The sequence below is a fragment of the Homalodisca vitripennis genome, chromosome 4 (assembly GCF_021130785.1).
Source record: "Homalodisca vitripennis isolate AUS2020 chromosome 4, UT_GWSS_2.1, whole genome shotgun sequence".
Lineage (NCBI taxonomy): Eukaryota > Metazoa > Arthropoda > Insecta > Hemiptera > Cicadellidae > Homalodisca > Homalodisca vitripennis.
This window is the reverse complement of record NC_060210.1, coordinates 135,873,257-135,897,126: the sequence shown is the minus strand read 5'-3', so window position 1 is coordinate 135,897,126 and position 23,870 is coordinate 135,873,257. Positions and strand designations below refer to the sequence as shown.

Sequence of the window (23,870 nt, the reverse complement as noted above, 5' to 3'; positions counted from 1 at the left end):
AAAAGTAATAAACATGGACATTTTAGATTGTGCTCTTTTTATCAGTTAAACAGCTTTTATAATTTAACCCAGAAAAGACAATAGATTAACACGTAGACTGCAATAAATAGTTAATGGTGAAGAATCAGATTAATGCTACATGGTCTCATTTAGCATAGAGCCACAGTGAAGGTGTTAACATCGTGTATTATAGCTAGACAGTTTTTGTACAATAGTTTTATATGTTGACTGTGGTAGATACTTTACTGTACAGAATCAGAAACAAAATGCATCTATAAGACTATAAATGCAGAAAAAACTTACATGACCAAGTAGAAAACATAATTCAGGAATACTTTCTCCATGTGAGATATGTGCAGTAACGTTCTAAATACTTTGTTTACTAATATGGTATTAAAAACTAATCAAACACGATGTTATGACTAGCAAGAACGTACATCACCATATAACACAAGACAATAGATTTAAGATACTATAGTCACAATTAATAAAAATATACAACTATTATGTAGACATCTTATTACTATTTGGTTTACAATGAAAACATATGTTTTCTATGATGAAGCAAAAGCAGAGCATTAAATAGTTTATTGTGCTCCTACATAGTTAACACTTTGTACCCTGGGCCCTTAATACATGTTTCGGCGTGGCTCCCTGGGGGTTTTATGATGCTTTAAAAAAATTCTGTGTTATTACAGTAATTATGTTATAAACTCATACTATATATCTTTTTAAAGATAGAGATACATACTTTTTTCAAATGTATACAAATATAAAGTTTATTTTCAAAATAAAATTATTACATAATATTGAATGTTATGTAAAAAATACAAAAACCGTTTTTGCTACATAGCTTGTTAGTTCAGGTAATTCGCCTTAAGAGTGGTAATTTTTAAAGCACAATGGTCTGAATCAAATACAGGATCTCGCAAATTTTCGTTTAGATCGTTCATAAAATCAATATTTGGTCCCAGGTGTGTATCAAAATCATTGTCACTTTCCGACTCGCATTCAAACAAAAGATCGCGAATTGCATCACTTTTGATTTCATCACTCATATTATTTAAACTTGAAAATAATAAGTAAATAATATAAAAGAAAATCAACGGAAAGTCGAGAAGAAAGAACAAAGCGAGTGTAAATACAAAACTAAACACACGGATAACCTCACATTGCTTGCATTTGCCTTTACTTCATTCAGTAAGAAACTAAAGTTCTGATTATTTACAAACAGTTAAATTCACATTTATAATACATTATAATAACATTTGCTTCAGTATTTGTCGGCAAGATTTGTAGAAAACTTAGTAAGACATCACTAAGACTCACAACAACACACAACGTGAAACACTACAAAGCAAACTGACAGTACCGACGATCAGCCGCTGCGCCTACGATCAGCTGTCTAGACTCGCTTGTAGTACAACGATAAATATACGTATTTCATTACTAAAACGTGACCCAGGGATCTCAAAACCAACAAATACGAACTTAGACAACCAATGAACACAATCAAAATGTTTGAATCCAAACATAAGATGACTGAGCTAAATAATACAATTAAATAACACGACCCGAGCTATACTCGGGCGCTGGTAGCAGGCGCTGCCGACGCGGCCCGACCTATACTCGGGCTCAGGGTACAAAGTGTTAATTATCTAATTATTAAGAATATTATATTGACTTAGTGCCTCGGATACAACATTTCTGTGTTGTAACAACTCTCTGACAGGAATATTTATTGATTATGCAGAATTAGTACTAATTTTGTAATGGTAATTTCTTACAAATACAATGTAATAATGTTAAAGATCCTAGAGACTTGAAACTCTGATCTTGAGACTCCCTCTTGGTCCAAGGAAGAACTTTATGAATTTTAGGGTCAAAAAGTCAAAGAGCAGTCTGCCTGTCTGTGCGATGACTCTTGATACCTAAAGACTCAATTCATTTGTAATTCTTTCATTACATTTTGTTGAGTTCCTTAATATTCCAATGTAACAGTATTTATTTGCATATTATATCAATTATTAACACACATACTCTGCTTTGATAAATGTGGTGATCCTTCTGAAATTGCAACGTGACCCAACAGTGATTCAAGAAGATGGTGGACTTTCCCGTCTGATAGTTTAAATTATAGTATTCTTTTGATTTTGAGTATTGTTTCTGTCTGAGCCCAAAGTTAAATTAGTGCAACTACCAGATTGTGTTTTATTAAGTATACAGAGCTGTACACAGTGATTCATGTGGCCGATACTGGGAGTGCTGATGGCAGAGCGGTCTAAGACGTTGGACTTTGAGTCTGAGTTAGAGATAGCGCAGGTTCAAATCCTGTCTGTGACTGTTGCACTTTTTATCAGTACCATCGACCTTGTACTGTATTGACTCTCCTCCTTATTCTGTTTGATAAGATCCTCGCACAGGCCAGTGGCCCATGAGGACGGGCAGAATAAGGCATAAAAGGAGGGAGTGAAAGGGAAAAAAATTACAGTGTTTTTTTAACTGTCATGAGTCACTCATGCAGCATACCATTTGTATTAAATTAGACCAGTATTAAATTATTGAATAAAGCCCCAAAACATGACAAATTTAAAGATCTACCCTGTACTTTGGAAGCTGATAACTTGGCACACAATGACAACAACTGAAGTTGGCATGAATAAGGGAAACAACTGCGCAATTCTGAGTCACAGGTGATACAAGAAATAACTGTGTTAGCAAAATAATTAATGAAAAGGATGAGCCACCCACTTGTCTGTAATAATAGTCTTTACTTTAATAATTATAAATATCTCTCCCCACTTCAATTCCCAATTTAATCAGTAAAATTATAGGTTCTGCAATATAGAGTAAGTTTGATGGAATCTGGTAGGGTACTCAACTTAAAGTGTGAACGTGTTACGTTTCAAATTTATTGTTTATTAATTATTGTATTAGCATATTTGAAAATCATACGTATAGGTACATAATTCAAGTTACTTACAATGAGTAGAGCTAGAGCAACTTGAAACAAAGTTTCAGTTCCTTGAAGCAGAAACACATCAAGGATGAGATATACAAAGTATAGAGGGAAGCGGGCTGTGAAGAGAGTCAGAAACCATTGAGAGGCGAACATGTGAGTCTCCACTCCCTTGTCTGAGAAATGCTGTAATAGTGTTGGCACTTGCTCCTGTAAACACAAGCAAAACATGTTTTTGTTCAAATTTGGTCAAAAAAATATAGTTATTGAAGTTACAAAGTTAGAGCACACAAGATGAACTTGATATATAATTAACAGGTCATTTATAAACAAGAGTGAGACTCAGAGTGGGTCAGGAATAAATAGTTTACTCACCTCCATCAGTCTGTTTAGTTGGTACAGTCTCAAGTAAAGACACTCAAAACCATCTTTGTAGAGATCTCGAAGACCGTAGTCATACATCAACTTTAGTAATACACAGAATGCTTGTTCCTCTGGCATCTGAGAACAAATTGAAGCAGATTTTGCTAAATATGTACATAAAAATATAAATAATAACAATGAACATTTCATTTTAAAAATAATGCTGTTTATGTTAAAATAACCTAAGAAGATATCAACTTACATGAAGTAGCAAGGAAGCTGCCAGAAAGCTAAGGCCCTGGCAGTAACTGACTTCAGTGTCGTACACTGCATATGCCTTGGAAATTCGAAGCAGAGAATCCTGTCCCACTCCACCTGCCTTCTTGAAAAATTCATGGGCTGGATACGTACGATTGATATCTCGTTTGATCACGTTTTCACAGCTACATTCCTATTAAGTGAATAAGCAATGCATAATAAACTGACTTCAACATTCAGCTGGGACCAAAAATATCTTTTAAATAATAATTACATGATAGATCAATTTTGAATTAACATAAACGGCTGCAGGAATGACAAAGTGGCCAGTTGAAGAAGGAACTAAAAATCCTTAAAGCATGAATTGAGTGAGTTACAGGTATTCTTACTTACTTTTTAATGTTACAAGATTTGAATATTTTTATAACATTTCCATTTTTTGACGATGAAAATAATTTAGTTTGTGAAACAATAGACCAATTTCTGATTACCCTCTCCTTACCATTTGCTTCAAATAACCTAATAAGGGGACCAGGCACTAAAATCCTATCACCTTGAATTGCTTTGACGTGTTTTACCACTGCTCGCTGCTTTGTGGTCTCATCATCCAGTTGTTTTGTAACTTCTTATTAATTAATATATTCAGTAATATTGGTCCATGTACACTAAATTATTTTCTGTATTTTACAACTATCTAGATTTAATACATCGAACATTTTGTACATCACTTCAATATCACTATGCCATTCCTTTCCGCAATACAACTGTTTATAGTGCACCATCAGGAAAAGTAACACAGACTTCATAAAAAAGAGTACATTAAAGTCCTACTACAAATTAAGGTTAGCAAAGAATTCTAATTTTAGTATGTATAAGATGTAACAGATTCACTGTTATATGAAAACGAAAATTATTATTTGATTTACTTTAACCTTGTAAGAGTATCACTATAATAATACTACCACCCCATACAGAATTTAAAAATTAAACTTTAAAAATATACATATAAAAAAATGCAACAGTTTTGTTTGAATAAATATTTATTCAAATTAAAAATGCAAATAACTGTTCTCCTGCAGAACATACAAAATTAGTTTCTATATAATAACATTACAGCATGGAAAATTATTTAACCCTTAAACCAATTTAGACTTACCCAGTACGACCTCTGCTTTCCGCTGTAAATGGATTACACAAACTTGAGTATATACTTTGTGATATAGAAAAAGTATAAGTGAGCTGTTTGGACATCCAAATCGTCAAGTCAGGATGGCTGCGTGGTCTAAGGCGCTACTCCTGGATGCGGGACTTGGCCTTGCAGTTGTGGGTTCAATTCCTACACCTGATGTTAGGGATTTTTGCTGCCTGTTGTACACTTATATGAAGGTCACTGGTTTGTGATGGTTGGCCAACATTAAATAAACGGACGTTGGCTTGGGTGGAAGTTAACGGGATCAGTGTAAATAAAAGTGTACTAAACTGAAAACACCCATTTTGCATTTCTTTTCTTGCCTATACATAAAAACAAAACAAAAAACTGTATGTTATTTTATAGTGTAAGAGCTGTATAATAGCTTGTAAGAGTTGAAAACCACTAAAACCATGATAAGACCAAACTATGAAAATTCTTGTGCTGAAACTACGTGTCGAATGGTTAAGCATTGCAACAATGTATGATGTGTAACAGTTTTTTTTTTCAAATAAAATGGTTAAAATATGAAAAATGCAAATAAGTGTTTATATGGCTAATTTATTTCAACCCAGTAGCACCAGAAGCACATAGCATTAATTAAACTGAGAGGACGTTAAAAACCAGAGAAAAGCTAAAATATTATAGATCACATGCAAAGATCTTTGACTTTATAGTGGTGTTGTCACCTTAGTGATGAGTATCCTGTACAGGTCCATGACGTTGTCATCCCCACTACACTGGGCCAGCCGCTGCCACACCTCCCCTCTCAGAGCCTCCGGTATACCTTTGCGTACCAGGGCTGAGAGCTGGCGAGGCCTTTGCCCCGGCGTAGTCCAGGCCGCCAGAACCTGAATCATTAACAATTACTCATACGTAACAACAGAATTAAAGTTTTCTAAGTGCAAAGCACATTTTTAGATATCAAGCAAAGTAGAAATATAAGCCAGTAGACACTTTGGCCAAGTTTGTCATCCACTTCAATTGATCAGGAAGACCTAAATTAAGACATTGTTGTGTTCTGGGTGAACAATAACAGAGTATTATTATTCCAGTTATTAACCCTTTAAGCGTCATGAAAAATTAGACCTGATCTTTGATAAAGTTACAATTTTTTTTAAATTTCCAATGTGTAAAGTTAAATTTATTTTCGTTTCTGTATGTCAAAATAGAGTTATTTAACGGTAAATAAAATTTGTTTAGCCTTTTTTAGATTACCTAGGATAATTTTTAACTTTTGAGAATATCGTAGAATAGCAGTGTAGTTGTCACTAATATTTTTATAATTTATTCAGTAAGTATGGGAATGAAACACAGTTTTATAGATAACGTATACTATATTACAATCCAATGAAATTAGAAAAATACAAAAGTAGACAAAGAGTGTTTATTTGGTGGCGGGCTGTCACAACTGACATTCCGCGCGTCTCCCGCAAGCCACTGTTATCGCGTAGACTTTGAACCTTCTTATCGCTCGGCAACCTGTAGGACAGCCTTGCAGGGCTTGATTATGTTTCTTGCTTTGTGATAACATCCTTTTGACCGTAGTAAAATATTACAAAGTTAGGGGTTGACCAAGTAATTGCTCAGAATTACCAAATCTTCAAATTCCGAATCGTCTGGATTCGCCATTCACACGAATAATGGTAAAAAAGACTAAATAAATACTGGAAACTGTTGTATTTAATATGAATAATTTACCTTAAAAAGAATAAGACAACAGAAAATTAGCGATAACCGAAATACATATGCGTGTACCGGACGCTTCTCACTAACAACTGGCTAGATGCCTTGACGGGAGCTCCCGTCAATGACTTTGTGAAAGGCGCGGGGCCACGCCCGCTAGACAGTGTTTGGCCAATTAGAAGCAACTGCCACTCCCATTTTTAACAGAATTCGAGGCAGGGCAACCCGTCTGTATGTCGCATGACTACTAGAACCATCTAGCAGCAAAATATTCAACTAACATAGCAGTAAGAAAATAAAGAATGCAAAAACGCGGATCCACGGCAATAACGTTTTGAGCTTGTAGTGGCCCTCCGCGGATCCGCGTCAATAACGCTGGAAAGGTTAAAAGGGTACTCTGTATATTTAGTACATCAATAGTTATCAACCAGTCGATCTAATCACAGATAATTAGAAACTGACCTTATACTAGTATCCAAATATTTACTTATTTATACAACCTACATCTAAAATTGGAAGCGAGCAGTAATTTCCTTGTTAATATTGTAGAAAAAGTAACATCAAATGCAAATTTCCCCTAATCATAACTTGATACTCACCTCTGCCCAGTACTCCAACTCAACTTCAGTGCAGTCTTTGCTCACCTCTCCTGTTCCACTGAGGATAGGCTCATCACCATCTATTTAACCATACACAAGAAAATATTTGTAAAATTGAATTTCATATATTGGATGTAAATAAGCAATGTACATACATACGGATAAAATGAAATTGCCTTATCTAAATCTCTTAAACACATTTGAAAAGAAAACACTACAAACATAAATTATTGTTGGTCTGGTTAGTTACCTGAACAATACTCCTCCTCTTTTGGTGTGAGAGTGTCAATAGAATTAACACTGGGAGATTGAATGAAACTGGCCAGATTGTTAAGAGTTAAGTTTAGACGGTTTCTGTGGTCCAAGTCGGGAGAAGGTTCTGATGGTTCAATACTGATTACTTCATATGTGCTCTCATTGATATCTGGACTCAACACCTGCAAATGTAAGAAACCAAGAGCACAAAATAAGATAGTTAATGCTCAATACAGTATTCAATGAATCACTAATTGAACTGGTAAAGAATTTCAAAACCAATTTATAACGATGTCAGTTACCTCCTTGAGGTTGAGGGTGAATTGCTGAACAAGTGGGCGGCGATTGATGGTCCAAAAGCGTTCTGCAGCCGGAAACACCTTGACTTGTGTCTCCAGCACTAATCTCACTGGTTCCTTGATCCCACGTACAACTAAGTCCACTGCCACCGTTAGCCACATTCTGGTGTCACGTGGTGTCTCCACGTTCAGTGGCTCAAACGCGTTCTCTCGTGGACTGCACTGGCCTGTGATGACGTAGCACTTCTTGTCGTTTACACTACCTGATCCCATCGATACCTGAACAATCAATCAGATGGCTTCTTACTGATAGTTCATGTACAGTATTAATTCCCACTCCATTTATATTTCACCAAAAACCAAATTTATTTAGATTCTAAATTCAAGTATAAATGTGTTTAGTATTGTAACTGTGTTGTACTCATTTCTTTCTATCTCACTCTCCCATCAATTATTATATTATATATAATTATATATTATATTATATATAGTAGTCCAATATGAGTACTAATAACACATTTTGATATGGTAATTATAGAGTGCGTGTGACCACTACAATGAGACTTTCATGAACATAGCTGGTATAGTAAGGTTTAGAAATCCTCAATATCTTAGCTAGGTTTAATGATATTACAGTCAAATAATCATTAGAAACTCACGATGAATTTAATATAATAATTTTGTTAGTTAATTATTTTTGTATGTTTAAATTGATTTATTAATTTCAGACAACAAAGAACATTATCTATCCAGTGGTCGATTTAACATCCCGAGCTGTCGTTCTGAATCTTCTTCTACATACATCTGAAATGTGTGGACCGGGAAGGCCTTTGATCATTTATGTAGTGTGTATTATATAACTGAATATTAATTTTGATAAAGCTATAGTATGAGACATATCAATGCAAGCGTTGTGTTGCCAGCTGCAATGGAGCTAGCAACAGTGACAGTGTTATGGGAAAATCAACTGAATTAAAAAAAAACATTAAAAATCAAACAGAACATGTAGAATAATCAAATGCCAAAGAAAAAAATGGATGTGAACAACCACAAAGAGGAGAGACGAAAAATATGTATTAGACCTGGAGTTGGAGTCTTCACTCCGTTTTCGGTCTAAACTATCTTGACCAAATCCGTGACTATAAAGTAATTTGAGTTCTTCCTTTATCTTGTTCTCACTGCAATCCAATAATCCCCAGCAAAAAACACAACTCCTTTGGGACTGCAGTTTGTAGCCTTCAACAAGATGGTCCTATTTCTCAGCTTTTGTACCGCCTTTGTTTGGCTTCCAGAAAATGGAAAAGCTTTATTAATAACCAAAAGGCTTACTTTGGTTATTTATCCGCTTCACTGTGGCTCAAGACAAGAAATAGAAGATATAAAATAGAGGAGTCAAATTATCTTCTCTTTGCAAACTATTATATTTCCTTAGTTTTGCATCAATTTCACTAATTGAATCACAGTTGGCACTTTTTATCCATATCACTCTGATCCCTTGTTACAAAAATTTCATGTGATTGTCCAGGTCCAGTTGGGCTTCCACAAAGCTTTTTACCAGCTTAACGTTTTGATTGTCCAGGTGAGGGGGGGAGTTGGGCTTCCACAAAGCTTTTTATCAGCTTATCGTTTTAAGTAGTGCGAGCCTATTAACCAGGAATTTGTGAGGAGGCCCTGTTTATCAAACTTTTCGCACAACTTGAGCTCGCACACTGCAACAGGGGCTCTGACACCCCTGTCAACTCATACCTCCCGACCATGGATCAAAGTGGCTGGCTTCTGAACTAGTACATGATAACTCAGAAGTAACAAGCTCACATTAGCTCTCACTGACACTAATTATGACTACCAGCGCTGGCTTAACCACTCCTAGAGAGCCATTTACTGGAACAGTCAGACAAGACTAAAAATAAAGAGTAAAGAAAGAGGGGAAAAGACTACTGGAGAGTCCTAGAGTTGGAAATAGATGAGGGTAACCAGGGTTGGCCAGAAATAGAAAGAAGAGTGGGATCACATTTCGAAAGGAAGGGAGCGGAAGGCTTGTGGTTCAGATCACAACTTAATCAATTGTAATCAGATACTCTGAGATGCCATGAGATGACTCAATGTAAGGATATGACTAATCAAGATCAACTCCTCTCAGCACAACCGTGCATAAGAGGCATCTTGTTAACAATTTGTAGGATAACACAACAAAAACTGGATTGTTGCAAATCAGGTGATATAAATCTTCAATTACAATTTCATGGAATTAAATACAACGGATGGCACTAATCAGATTTGGTTTTTAAAATATTCAAATTAATTTTTTCCTTTCATAACTTCTTTTGAAAAGAAAAATGTTTTGACCTACTCTACAAGATGTCTGGTTTATTCATAGTTTATACTCAATGTGTTAAATTTCTGGTTTATTACCGACCGGTTTCTTAGTTGGGTGGCCAACCTGTGTTCTCTATCTCATACTCGCATGCTACTCAGATAATAAACATATGCTATAAGAATACTAACCATCTCCAATAGTTGCATGTCACTGTGTTTGACATTGCGACCAGGACTGATAAGAACTCCAAAACACCTTTCAACCTCCATGTCCTGGTCCTTATCTCGGTCTCCCATCACTTGTTGAACCGTCAGGCATACTTGCTTTTCCACGTTCATTCTCAGTTTGAAACAATTTCTATCTTTGGGCACTGCACTAAAACCACCCTACAGAACAGAAGAATAAATCAGTAATAAATATATTTAATTGAGTATTAAAGATTTCTCAAACTATAAGGGGAACTATTAGGTTTTAAAATTGGAAAAGCTTATAGTAAAGTAACACAAGTTATTGGCTGAGCTTCAGCGAAGGCCATCCCTTTCAGGGCTGAATAAATTTCATCTCTGTCTATCTGTCTTCTGTCCGCAAGATGTCACGAAAGCGAACTAACCTACAGACTTGAAATTGTGCAAGAAGCTTCATTTCTATATGAGGAACACTGAAATTGATGATAATGCAGTCACTCCATGGTATTTGGCTGAGCAATAGCGAATATTTTTACATTAGTCTCATGGGTAACCATTATGGTAACGAGAAAATAGCAGATAAATAAATTTATGAAAAAACTCCATACACCCATAAGAGATTAAAAATGAGACATTTTAACACATGTAGCCTAACTATCCCAACACACACAGCATCACTTTATAGTGATTTAGTGTGAAAACTAGACTCTTATTATTTAAACACAGATATAACTTTGTATTACAATATGACAAAATTACTGTTTTTACTGCTCACGTAATAAAGATACTTTGACTTATATGAATGTCTGTCTGTCAATTTCTCCGCCAGGCATCTGGAGAATGAATTGAGCTATAGACGAGATTTTCCATGCTATATCAGCAAAACCTGTTACGACAGATGGTGTGGTATACTTAAATCTTGTAATACTTTAGAACGGAAATAATAAAGTATTTTAATAAGCCTGAAGACCAGGGACAGAGTGCCACTATCAGATTTGGGGTGACTTTTAAATGAATTAATTTAACACACAGTTTTATTGAGTAGTACTAGGTTAGAACTTATAAGAATTATATTAGATCAAAGCATACAATGTAGTTTGACATTAAAATTTCATTATCAGTTAGCCTTATTTAACAACAACTATTATCTAGTTATTGGTGACTGTAGTACTCACCCTGCCATCCTCTTCTTTGATTTCCATAGTGACCTCGAAGACAAACATCTGCAAACTGCCACTTCGACTCATAAGCTCTGCTTGATCTGCTGACAGCAACTCTCCCTGTACTGAGGTGGTCATGGAGCGAGGTACTCGCTGGAATGCCTTGTTGAAACAACTGGACACCTGCCCTACCTGTCCACACAACAACAACACACAATGAACAAATATATTTGCAGACTATGACTGCCGCTTATGAGCTCTACTGTCTCGTGTAATGGTAACAGCTATCACTGCATTGTGGTGGTAGTCATGGAGCGAGGTACTCGCTGGAATGCCTTGTTGAAACAACTGGACACCTGCCCTACCTGTCCACACAACAACACACAATGAACAAATATATTTGCAGACTATGACTGCAGCTTATGAGCTCTACTGTCTTGTGTAACGGTAACAGCTATCACTGCATTGTGGTGGTCATGGAGCGAGGTACTCGCTGGAATGCCTTGTTGAAACAACTGGACACCTGCCCTACCTGTCCACACAACAACACACAATGAACAAATATATTTGCAGACTATGACTGCAGCTTATGAGCTCTACTGTCTCGTGTAATGGTAACAGCTATCACTGCATTGTGGTGGTCATGGAGCGAGGTACTCGCTGGAATGCCTTGTTGAAACAACTGGACACCTGCCCTACCTGTCCACACAACAACACACAATGAACAAATATATTTGCAGACTATGACTGCAGCTTATGAGCTCTACTGTCTTGTGTAATGTAACAGCTATCACTGCATTGTGGTGGTCATGGAGCGAGGTACTCGCTGGAATGCCTTGTTGAAACAACTGGATGTCCTACCTGTCCACACAACAACACACAATGAACAAATATATTTGCAGACTATGACTGCAGCTTATGAGCTCTACTGTCTCGTGAATGGTAACAGCTATCACTGCATTGTGGTGGTCATGGAGCGAGGTACTCGCTGGAATGCCTTGTTGAAACAACTGGACACCTGCCCTACCTGTCCACACAACAACACACAATGAACAAATATATTTGCAGACTATGACTGCTGCTTATGAGCTCTACTGTCTCGTGTAATGGTAACAGCTATCACTGCATTGTGGTGGTCATGGAGCGAGGTACTCGCTGGAATGCCTTGTTGAAACAACTGGACACCTGCCCTACCTGTCCACACAACAACACACAATGAACAAATATATTTGCAGACTATGACTGCAGCTTATGAGCTCTACTGTCTTTTGTAACGGTAACAGCTATCACTGCATTGTGGTGGTCATGGAGCGAGGTACTCGCTGGAATGCCTTGTTGAAACATGATCTGTTAAGAATTTATGATTTTTGCTATTAATGTTATAACAATTATTCATATTTGTATTTTTATTGTATAAATATTATTGTACAACATTTATTTCATTCTTATCTGCTTTCATTGTTTTTAATTTTGTTTATGTAAATGTTGTTAACTGTGTCTACCTATTTATTTATGAATGTATGAGTCTTTTTAATCTGTTATGTTCTTGCCATCACAAATTTTACATGTATTAGTATTTATTATATTATTCTATATTGATTTGAATTTTTACCTAAGCTATTAGTTAAAAACAGTATGTAACACATGTTGAAAAGGTAACATTATTCTATGTTAGTATTGACGAAATCTATTGCATCACTGTATGTTTAATGATCAATAAAATCTTGAATCATTAATAACGAGGATTTAATGATTTCAACCACAATAATTATATCTAACAAAGGTAAATACATTTTTTAATGGTGAAAGCAAAACAGAACAGAACTGTGTGACACTGTTTTATACTTTAGTATGTGTTAAATCAAGTTTAATGATCAAAAACATGTAAAAGTTTGTGTAAGTGTCAAACCATAACCATAATGTTGTTGCCATATAAGCATATCAATGTACTTTATTCCTAAGTAATATTTTCACTAAAGTGCTCATGGAATGACATACTCGCTGTAACACCTTTTAAAACTATGTTGACACCTGTCTAACCTGTCCACACAACAAACACAGTGCAACACATTTTTTTAAACTGTTGATCTGGTTCATACGCTCTGCCTGGTCCATTGACAATGGAGCTTGTTTTAAAACATAAAAAGGAACATAAAACCATTTAATATTAGAATTAAAATTAAACAATTCAACTTTTTATTTTGAAACTTGACTTCTTGAGTGTCTAATATTGTAAGCATCACTATCATCTGGTACTATTAAAAATAGTTTTTACATTAATCTAATTTACTTGGTACCAACTCAAATATTCAATGTTTATTTTCTCAAATAAAAGTTTTCTCAAACTTGTTCTCAAACAAGTTCACAATTTTAAAGTTGATCTCTTTGTTTTATAGTAAATTAGTAATTCCAGAATTGTAGTTTATGTATAATTTGTGAAGGTTTAGAGGAAAAACTTATGTTACTTAATATTAAAAGATTATAATAGCTCAATCCTGTTATCCTGAAAACTAAATTTTATTCTAGGATAACTTATACACTTACGTTATAGATAATGTTTAACACAGGCAGACATAGAGAGATACAGAAAGTGAATAACTACTACACAATAATGTCTGTTCAAATCACTGTGGGCAGTTCACTGATAATGACAACTCATAATTCTCTACGGAGTTGTTCAGATAATGGACTCCTGCTTATCACAATAACAAACTACACAATACTAGGACTATAACAGCATCATGATTTCTTTTCAACATTTCCAAATACGACTGTTATATTAAGAGATAATAGCTCTGTTTTATCAATGTCTCTATATTCTCTAAGAACAAGCAAATTTTTTGTCCAAGCAAATGTTCCAAGTGTTTGGATTTTAAAGTTTATGAGATTGAAAACAATTTAATTTAATGATCTCAAAAATGTATGTTACACATATATTTACAAATTTGTTGTTAGTTTTTGCTGGTAAATATTTTTTGCTGATATAACATAAAGCAGAACAGTTCTGCATGTCTAGAGTGTTTCAAAGGGTGCCATGGCTGTCTCACAAAAAAAAGGAAAAATAAATATTATTGTTTTAGAATACATTTTATTATGGTTACTTGTCGCTTTTTAGTAATATGTATACAACATTTTAACTCACTTGCATTTAAGTCCTAACTTTATCTCTATAATAAAGATATTTTTCATTTCATTTCATAACATGATTTACTAAAAAATTTTCTTTTTAATAGATTTTTAATTAAGTTTAGGTCTGTCACTCATCACTAAAGAGGTTTTATATAGAGGCTGCTAAGAAAGCAAAACTACAACAGACCTACAGGTTATGTAAATAACACTCAGTTTGAATACTGCATCTATGAGTTTTTGCTACCAAAGATAAATTTGTATTTATTTATTACATTATTAATAAGGTACAATATTTCCAGCTTTGAAAAACCACTATACAAAATTTACAAACTACATTTTTGAAGAATGCCTCACTTGTTACTTGAATTTTGTATTGAGATAATTAATAAACTAGAAGTGTGCCAAACCGTTCAAATAGTGAAACTGTTGTAACAAGTTAGCATCAGCTGTGAAGGGGTTTCAGTTAGCATTTCTGTTGCAATGAAACTGAGGAACTATTTATAATCAAAGGTTAAAATTTGAAATTGATTTTTACAAACACGTAAACCTCAAATGTTTGTATTACAATATTTATTTAGTTTTTTTTTTTAAATTTGATATTGCACACTACATTAAATATACATATAAAATATTATAATATAATTGGATTGATTCATAATAACAATAAAATAAGAAAAATATTAAAACCTTTTTTTAAAGCAACAGCTTAATATTGTGATAAATAAACCTAAAAAACAACTAGTACAAATTAAGAAAGAAAATGCTGAATATAAAAAAATCTCCAGCAATAGCATATACAGACACTTGGAAAGAATAATTTTCATAGACTCTAGATGCATACTATGTATTTTGGAAAATTCAGCCTTTCGGTATGTTAAATATCAAAAACTAAGTTGATGTTGTTTGTCTAACTCAATTTGATGTCAGGGGTGACCTACCATTTATCACAATATCTCTTAGACTCCTAAGAGTACTCCTTAGACTACTTAGGAATGAGGAAATTTAGAGGACAAAGAGTATTTAAGTTTCATAGTTCAAAAAACTCTAGCACAGCTGAGCTACCATTCATATTTTTTGTTATATTCTTTCTATGTGGTTGCTGAGAAATTGCCAAAATAAACCACAATGGACAGCAGAGCTGGCCCCTTGAGCTGAGAGGACACTTTGGTAAGGGCAACAACTAGCAACCTGATGAAGAAAAACCAATGGCCATGTAACCTCAGGGCCTAATTGTTACATCATTCCGAGGGCTGAGAGTAACGTTGTTTCAGCTAATTATTTTCAAAAGCAAGGTTGAGCAATTAATTGAAAACAAAAGTCCTTAGAGGAAAATTTAGCTACAATCAAACAACTTAGTTGATGCCTCTAGGATAGTTTCTTTACTCTGAAGAAAACATTACAAGTGGATTTTTAGGTGTTATTTACTGAACTGTCATCCATTACCCTTGTACAAATATGACAGTTTCTCATAACCAGCTGTATTTGCAGGAAATGCACGGTCATCGGCGAGCGCCAAACACCATTACTGTGGTGGTCGCTGGTGTCTGCGCCATACGCAATGTGTTAATATTGTATAGTAAAATGTACATGTAGATATGTAAGATATGTACATTTTAAAAACTGTCTGTTTTACTAAGGAACATTACATAAAAATCCATCTATGGAGATTAATCAACAATACAATACAAGACACTGGGAACTTAAAACTACAGAAAAAACTGTGATTAGAATTTATTTAAAAGAAATCTACTTATATGGGCATATTTTATGAAAATTTTACAGGAAATAAAACTTATTAAAGATAAAATTGAATTTAAAAATGTACTAGAGCAAAAATTACATAACAACCCTCTTTATTCCGTAAATGAGTTTATTTTAAATACAAATGGTAAAAGATATTTATTTTCAATCTTACATGTAATAAGTTTTATTTTAAAATTGTGTTCAAGGTTTACATATATATTTATATTGTATTGTTATTTAATTACATGATGTGTAATAATAATGTGACACTATTTTTTACAATGTACAAAATAAATAAGAATACTTTGATTGATTGATTGAATTAGAATTTTCCGACCGATCTTGGGGGAAATCATTTAGACGATTAATGTCATCAGAGAAATAGTGGGATTTCCACCAGGCGTCGTCCAACCAATGTTGCTCTGACAATGAAAAATGATGTGTGTGAGGGTTTCAGCCAACCGATCGTCTGCAGACCGACAACAATATTAATTCAGACAAGGTTTGGATGTGACCTCATTTTCTTGGTTAAAACATATGCAATTTGACGACCAATCAGACCATGGTGAGGAGAAATTATTAACAGACCAAACTGAGATGATCGATCGGCCGACTTTAAGACAAACACAAAGATATCTTTATTAAAATTATTGTTAAGATAAGTATAGTTTCATAAAAATACAATTGAGGAGTAAGTAAAATTCTGTGTAAGTTTTCAACAATTTGGTTGAGTTTTTGCTTCAAAAGAACGGTTGCAGGTTGTCAGAGGTTGTCCCTCCCCAAGCTCCTATCCTGTAGCAGATACAGGATTCAAACAAGGAAAAATAAGCAATCCTTGGGGTCAAGATGTTGCCTATGTTTTTTTACTCGTCGTAATACAAACAGTCTGGAGCTTAGTTTTTCGCAGAGGTTGTTGATATGTGGTATCCAAATGAGGCTTTGGTTGATTGTTACACCAAGGTACTTGATAAAGGTAGTGTTATCGGCAGTTGTCTTTCTGCACTTCCCTAGAATGAGCTATTTTGTCTTCTTCTAATTTACAGCTAGGTAGTTGTTATGACAATATTGAATGGTAAACCATGCTTTTGAGATTCCATGAATTCCAAGTACCATTAGCTTTTTCAGAAGGTGTTCATGATGAAGATTATCGAAGGCTTCACTGTATTATAGTAAAATAGCTGTCGATTTCTTCCCCCCTTCGTGTTAGTTTAGTAAGAACTCTACAAGATTAATCAGTGCTGCAGTTGTAAATTTACCAAATAGGAAGCCATGCCGATATTCTTTTAAAAGATTGTTGTTTAAAAAATGTTTGAGAAGTTTGATCAAAACTAATTTTTCTACTACTTTGGATATGGCTGGAATTAGCTAGATAGGCCTGTAGTTGCCTGCATGTATGGCTTGTGTTCATCACCTTGTTTGAATTTGGGGCATACTTTTGACAGTTTCAGGGCAGATTGGAAACCTTCTAAGTAACATTACACATTCCATGCACCAGCGGTTCATTGAGTTCATCTTGGTAGTTTTTCAGGACTACAGTAGATATTTCATGGTATCCTGCTGAGGGCTTTGACTTCAGTCCACTAATAATTAATCGTCCGATGGATTGTTAGGTGTATGGGGGCTTACGAGACATAGGGTTAAAAAGTTTCCACACGTGTGTAATGGGAAATATAGTAATTAAAGTTTTTGTCTCCATCTGAAACTGTAGTTCTTAAAACTGGTAATAAAATGCGTTAGAATTTGAACTGAATGTCAGACAATAGCTGCACTTTGTTTTTCTTGGTCGCCTGTATCAATCAGAAACTGTTTGGAATAGCAACTGAACATCATTTTGCACTGTATACTGGTGCGTTTGATGGCTTTTTCTGTTTGGAGAGGATGTCAGTCCGATATTGAGATCTACGAGCAATCTCCATTCCAATGTTGAATTGTGTGTTCTAGGGTTTACAATAACAGTAGGATGGGTTTAATTGGGATTTAAATGTTTTTATTATAATTATTTTTTTCAGTTTATTGGCAAATTCAATGTTTTGTTTTCTTACACATATTTATTTGTAAAATATATGTTTAAAGTTTAAAAAAATAAAATTGTCATTTTTCTATTTCTACAATACCTTCAGAATTCCTAATTCAAACAGATCTCTCAGCAAATTAACATACATTTTTTAAAGCTAATTGCACACTAGGGGGAAGTAAAGAACGCAGCACTTACAGCCTCTGGTATGTCACATCTGAAGACATGGCACTGAAAGATGTAGGACTCGATGGTTCCTCCCTGGGTGTACGTAAATGAGAAGCACGCAGTCTCCTTGGAATCAGCTAAGCCATGGGCATAGAACACGATTCGGTGAATCTCATACCGGGCCATAACTGTTCCCGTGGCGGCATCATACAATCTGTTCGTAAAAAACATAAAAATATAAGTTTAAACAAATCTTTAATTTCTTCATCATATCGGTTTTACATAATTTTATACTGAGTATTATGAACTGCAACAAAAATATTTTCTAGATATATTAGTTGTAATGATGAGCTAATTCATAAAAACTTTTTTGTTTCAATCCTTAGTTCAGAATTAAAATTTGATTTTTAATATTATTTCTTTACACACAGTACATGAGAAAGTATTGTGATAGCAAAAAACATTTAACTCTTGATTTCGAAGAGTATGAGACACAAGTATCAGTTTAAAAATCCTTCCCCCTAAGCCAAAAGTAATGTTACAAACACCAGTTGATCTGTGCATAATTGTGTTTTGCCAACTATCAAACAAATTGCTATGAATCAAATTTGTATTTAATTTTAAAATGCAATTATAACTATAAATTAATGTTAAATCTCAATATTTGTAAAGTTATGAAACAAATGTTTAAATTTATAGTATGTTAATGTACAAAATAAGGTTAATGAGCTCAGAAAATCTGGATTCACTCCTTGATGATATACCACACCATATTTGTTGCATATAGACTAAACCAATATATTATAGACAAAACATCTTGTACGCAGAACAAACATATTCCCCTCAGATCATATATTCACTTTCACAGTGCTGTCCTATCCAAGGGATAGTTGTACAGGGTGTGTAAAATATCTGGAAACACCTTAATATTTGTTTATTCTTTAACAGATAAAATTTACAAGCCTTATAGGATGTTATATGGCTATTTTACTAATTGTTTAGTAGTAAATTATTTTTTTTGAAATTTGTAAAAATATTGAAACTTGGAGTATTGAATTTCTGTTATTACAAGTAAAATTTGGGGAAAAAACACATACACACAGAGACAGGACATGTTAAACAATAAGGTTGAACTGGACCAAGTACTCACACAATACTACCGTCAGAGCAGCTGGGCTCTGAGACTAAACACATTAAACAATAAGGTTGAACTGGACCAAGTAATCACACAATACTACCGTCAGAGCAGCTGGGCTCTGAGACTAAACACATTAAACAATAAGGTTGAACTGGACCAAGTACTCACACAACACTACCGTCAGAGCAGCTGGGCACTGAGACACTGACTTTGATGACTTCTTGGTTGTGAGATTGTTCATTGAGTATGGCCATGTTAAGGTTTGTCTCAGTCTGACTTTTGGGAGCGTTGACCGATGCTGAACCCAAATACGAGATACCATTGAATATTGTGCAATCCTGGGACACATCTTCTGAAACAATAACAAACAATAGAGATTTCTACTTTTGAAATTGGTACATGTTATTCTAAATGTTCAGTTTTAAGACAACAGGGGTAAAGATTTGAAGATCAACTACAAATAAAACTAAATTTTTATTGTATTAAGAAAAAATTTCTAGGAGTGCATTCTGTCTGGTATCACAGGAGCAGTAAGTGGGAGAATGAAAACATTAAAATAATCATATATATGCATAGATTGAACATCATTTATCAATTATTAAAACCAAAACTATTTTACCATATTTTTAATACATAATAACTATGTAAAACCAGTTAAAAGCCGAACATCAGGTGTTTTCCAGTTCCAGGGCTTAAACAACCCAGTTGCATAATACCAAGAACTGGAGTACTACACCTCACATTGCCTTACCAGTTATAAGTGAAACTGTCTACTTTGTTATTGTAAACTGATTAAATTTTATCTCTATTACACCGTTTTTTCATATTTCCAAGCAGACAGCAATTATTAATCAACAGCGGACTGAATTTATTTATTCAGTGATTTAAATTTCACATTTTAAGTACTTGTTTGTACTGGACCAATATGTACGGTTTTCTAGTAGAAAATTTTTACTTAAGATTCAATAGACTCCATATCAAATTAAAAAATATATCCTCTGCTTCATTACCAAATTTCTAACTGAAATTTCTCACTTCTCATAAGGGCACATGAGCAAGAGGCTAACTATAACCTCAAACTTCTTATTACTGAGAGGATATTCATTGATCTCATGCCACTTGGCCCCCATGATGGGAGATACCTTAGTATTACAAACACAACATAAACTTAATAAAGTGATCAAACGCTACGAAATTGATTATCAGATGAAATGAAATGAAATGAAATGAAAAATGCCTTTATTTACAGAGGCGAAGTTAGGACTTAAAAGTCCTCTCTACCACTTAACCTCCAAAAGATGACCGGAATTAAAAATTTGGTGTCTAACATAATAGCAGAAGCAAGAAGCAAAACTATACCCTTCACCTCTTCTTCTCTGAAGGTTTGTTTGATTTACTTGGACTCCAAAAATGGGTTCACCTAGTGCAATAACTACAACACAAATTCAAGAAGAAAGAGTATATCTATATCCTCCACCTATTCCTCACTGAGAGGACGCTTGTTTGATTTTATCACTTCTCCAACCATAGGTTTCCTTAACACACTAACTACAACACAGATTCAAAGAACAAAAGGCTACCTATCTCTTCCACCTCTTCCTCACTGAGAGGATGCTCATCAGTCTCGAATCGCTTAGACTCCAAAATATAGGTCCGCGGCTTTGCTTCTGTTGGAGTCTGTTGAAGTTTATTGTCTATATCCATCTCACCCAGCACCTCGCCCATCATCGCCTCCAAGCTGTTATCTCCAGTGATCTTCAGAAGTGGTAGTGACTGGAACATTACATGGCCATCAAGAACAGGATTTCAAGTAAAGAGCTTTGAACTGAACATTTCTCTTAATATCCTTTATTGTCCTATAGTCATAGTGAAGTATAAATCAGTCAATTAAAGTAACTGAATTCAGAGTGGCCACTATGATTCTCTAGTCTATTTTCAAACAAATAAACAACTGTAATACATTACTCAACCCTTACACAGAGTCCCACAATGACAGTTTTTTGTAACCATCTGTATTTGCAGGAAATGCCATGAAGCTGCAGTGGCCTAAAAAATTCATCACTGGTTATATTTATACAGGGTGGAAAAAAAGTATGGAAACGCTTTCACTAATTTTGTATGGCTTCACTAATACAAATTAAAATTTTGTACATCACCACTTGTATTAAGAACCTAGTTTTTGAGACCAGTAGGGACATTTTATCTTTTCAGGGGGACGGCCCGTGAGGAGTCGGACGAAAATCTTAAATGTAAGCATAGGCCGAGTTTGGTATCAAATTAAAGGTCTAGTAAAGAGAAACTCATTACCGCAAACCGCACTTAAAAAGGTTGACCCTATCCAGAGTACGGGCCGTATGAATTTCATGACAAAGAAATTTAGTAATTTTGTCTTGTGAAGTAACTAATTTACTTTCAGTAGTATGTTGTGTCGGTTATGTAAATTTGAAAAGCAATTTCCAAAAAAAAAATATTTTTTTACCTCTACATTTGTTGGATAACAGTAAATAGGGGTTTTCCTGTCTTTGTCTTCAAGAAACTGAGAGTATTCAATAATACCACCGTAACTCCTTATCAACATGAGGTCAAGGTCCAGTCCCTCCAGCCCTTTTATCTCAGGCAAACATAAAACTGGTTTAGGCAATACAAACAGTACTGTCACAGCAAAACTCCACAGTTTTGTATTTTTAATATCAGCTTGGTTTTTAGTCTACGTTATAATTTCGTCCACGTAAGATAAAGTTGAAAGTCTTCACTAGAAGGTACTTGCGATAGTTATAATTTTTTTTACTTAAGTGTTTACATTTTATTCTACTAGTTTTAAAAGCAATGTCACTTAGTGAGTTTGAGAGAATCACGCTGCTTATGATGCGTGGGTATGGATATCTAGTTTTCGTCCCTATGAAGAAACAGCGCATTTGTTTAATGACACTTTTCTTGATAGACCCCCAATTAGTAAGTCAACAGTGTTTAAGACAGTAAAAAGATTTGAAGAAAACTAGAACAGTCAAAGATCGCGAAAGAAGTGGCAGGCCTAAATCGGCAACAAATGAACAAAAATCTTTGATGTACTCCAAACATTTGTTGAAAATCCCAGCACCTCGGCCAGAGTGGCTGCAGAAGATCTTGATATGAGCCATACTTTAGTGTTGAATGTTTTACACAAAAACAAGTATCACCCTTTTAAATCATGCTATATCATGTCCTGTAGCTGTCATATAAAATTGAAAAATAAATAAATAAATAAATTAACCCTAACCCAAGAACTTGCAGAGGATGATTTTGATCGAAGGACTGAATTTTGCGAAATAATGATGAGAAAGTGTGACGAAATTCAAATTTTTTTTAAGTTCGATATTGTTTTCAGATGAACCTACATTCTTTGTTAATGGACAAGTTAATAGGCATAATTGCCGTTACTGGGCCGACCATAATCCACACTGGATGAATAGAAGGCCACACACAAAGGCCTCAGAAAGTGAATATGTGGGCTGGAATAATAAACAATAACATTGTAGGACCGTTTGTGATAGATGGAAATCTAACAGGCGAAATTTATTTCAATATGTTGTCAAATAACATTTTGCCAGTAGTGCGTGCTCTTCTTGGGGCAAATTTTTAATGCAGTATGGTTTCAGCAAGATGGAGCACCGCCCCATTACTATTTGCGGGTGCGCAATCTGTTAGATGAAGCGTTTCCTAACCGTTGGATTGGTCGCAGGGGTACCGTTGAGTGGCCGGCTAGGTCACCGGATCTTAATCCACTAGATTTCTTTTTGTGGGGCTTCTTAAAAGATAATGTGTATAAAACTATACCAGCCAACATTGAGCAGCTGACAAATCGTTTATTTAGAAGAAGCAAGAAGAATTACACCCCGAGATGCTTCAAAATGTGACTGCAGTAGGTTTTTTATAATAGACTAGATCATTGCCAACAAGTGTTCGGAGAGCAGTTTGAGCACCTCAATTTAAAAGGTATGGTTATTTTTTGTAATTCATAGATAATTTTTAATTTAATCCTTTTGGATAATTGTGTTTCATAAAGTGTCATTTTCAGTCAGAACAGTTAACTTGAGACTGTGAAATTGCGGAGAAATAATAATTAATCAAAACGTTACTTATGAAATTCAAACGGAGCGTACTCCTGGATAGGGTCAAAACCTTTTTAAGTGCGGTTTGCGGTAATGAGTTTCTCTTTACTAGACCTTTAATTTGATACCAAACTCGGCCTATGCTTACATTTAAGATTTTCGTCCGACTCCTCACGGGCCGTCCCCCCTGAAAAGATAAAATGTCCCCACTGGTCTGAAAAACTAGGTTCTTAATACAAGTGGTGATGTACAAAATTTAATTTGTATAAGTGAAGCCATACAAAATTAGTGAAAGCGTTTCCATACTTTTTTTCCACCCT

The 23,870-nt window shown here is 34.7% G+C and overlaps 1 protein-coding gene across 6 annotated transcripts in view; it reads right to left on the bottom strand.

Moving 5' to 3' along the window:
• LOC124360241 (rab GTPase-activating protein 1-like) overlaps nucleotides 1-23,870 on the bottom strand; it is an 84,030-nt gene that overhangs the window by 26,793 nt on the left and 33,367 nt on the right. For 5 of the 6 annotated variants that reach the window (XM_046813680.1, XM_046813682.1, XM_046813677.1 and 2 more), the window contains 12 exons: nucleotides 21,043-21,235; nucleotides 19,631-19,814; nucleotides 18,355-18,538; nucleotides 11,286-11,462; nucleotides 10,114-10,311; nucleotides 7,612-7,887; nucleotides 7,305-7,491; nucleotides 7,055-7,134; nucleotides 5,459-5,620; nucleotides 3,585-3,773; nucleotides 3,335-3,460; nucleotides 2,984-3,169 (listed from right to left, as the gene is read on the bottom strand). In XM_046813680.1, the coding sequence (XP_046669636.1) occupies nucleotides 2,984-3,169; nucleotides 3,335-3,460; nucleotides 3,585-3,773; nucleotides 5,459-5,620; nucleotides 7,055-7,134; nucleotides 7,305-7,491; nucleotides 7,612-7,887; nucleotides 10,114-10,311; nucleotides 11,286-11,462; nucleotides 18,355-18,538; nucleotides 19,631-19,814; nucleotides 21,043-21,235 (2,142 nt within the window). The remainder of the gene's footprint in view (nucleotides 1-2,983; nucleotides 3,170-3,334; nucleotides 3,461-3,584; nucleotides 3,774-5,458; nucleotides 5,621-7,054; nucleotides 7,135-7,304; nucleotides 7,492-7,611; nucleotides 7,888-10,113; nucleotides 10,312-11,285; nucleotides 11,463-18,354; nucleotides 18,539-19,630; nucleotides 19,815-21,042; nucleotides 21,236-23,870) is intronic. The other variant, XM_046813678.1, reaches the window with a different exon arrangement.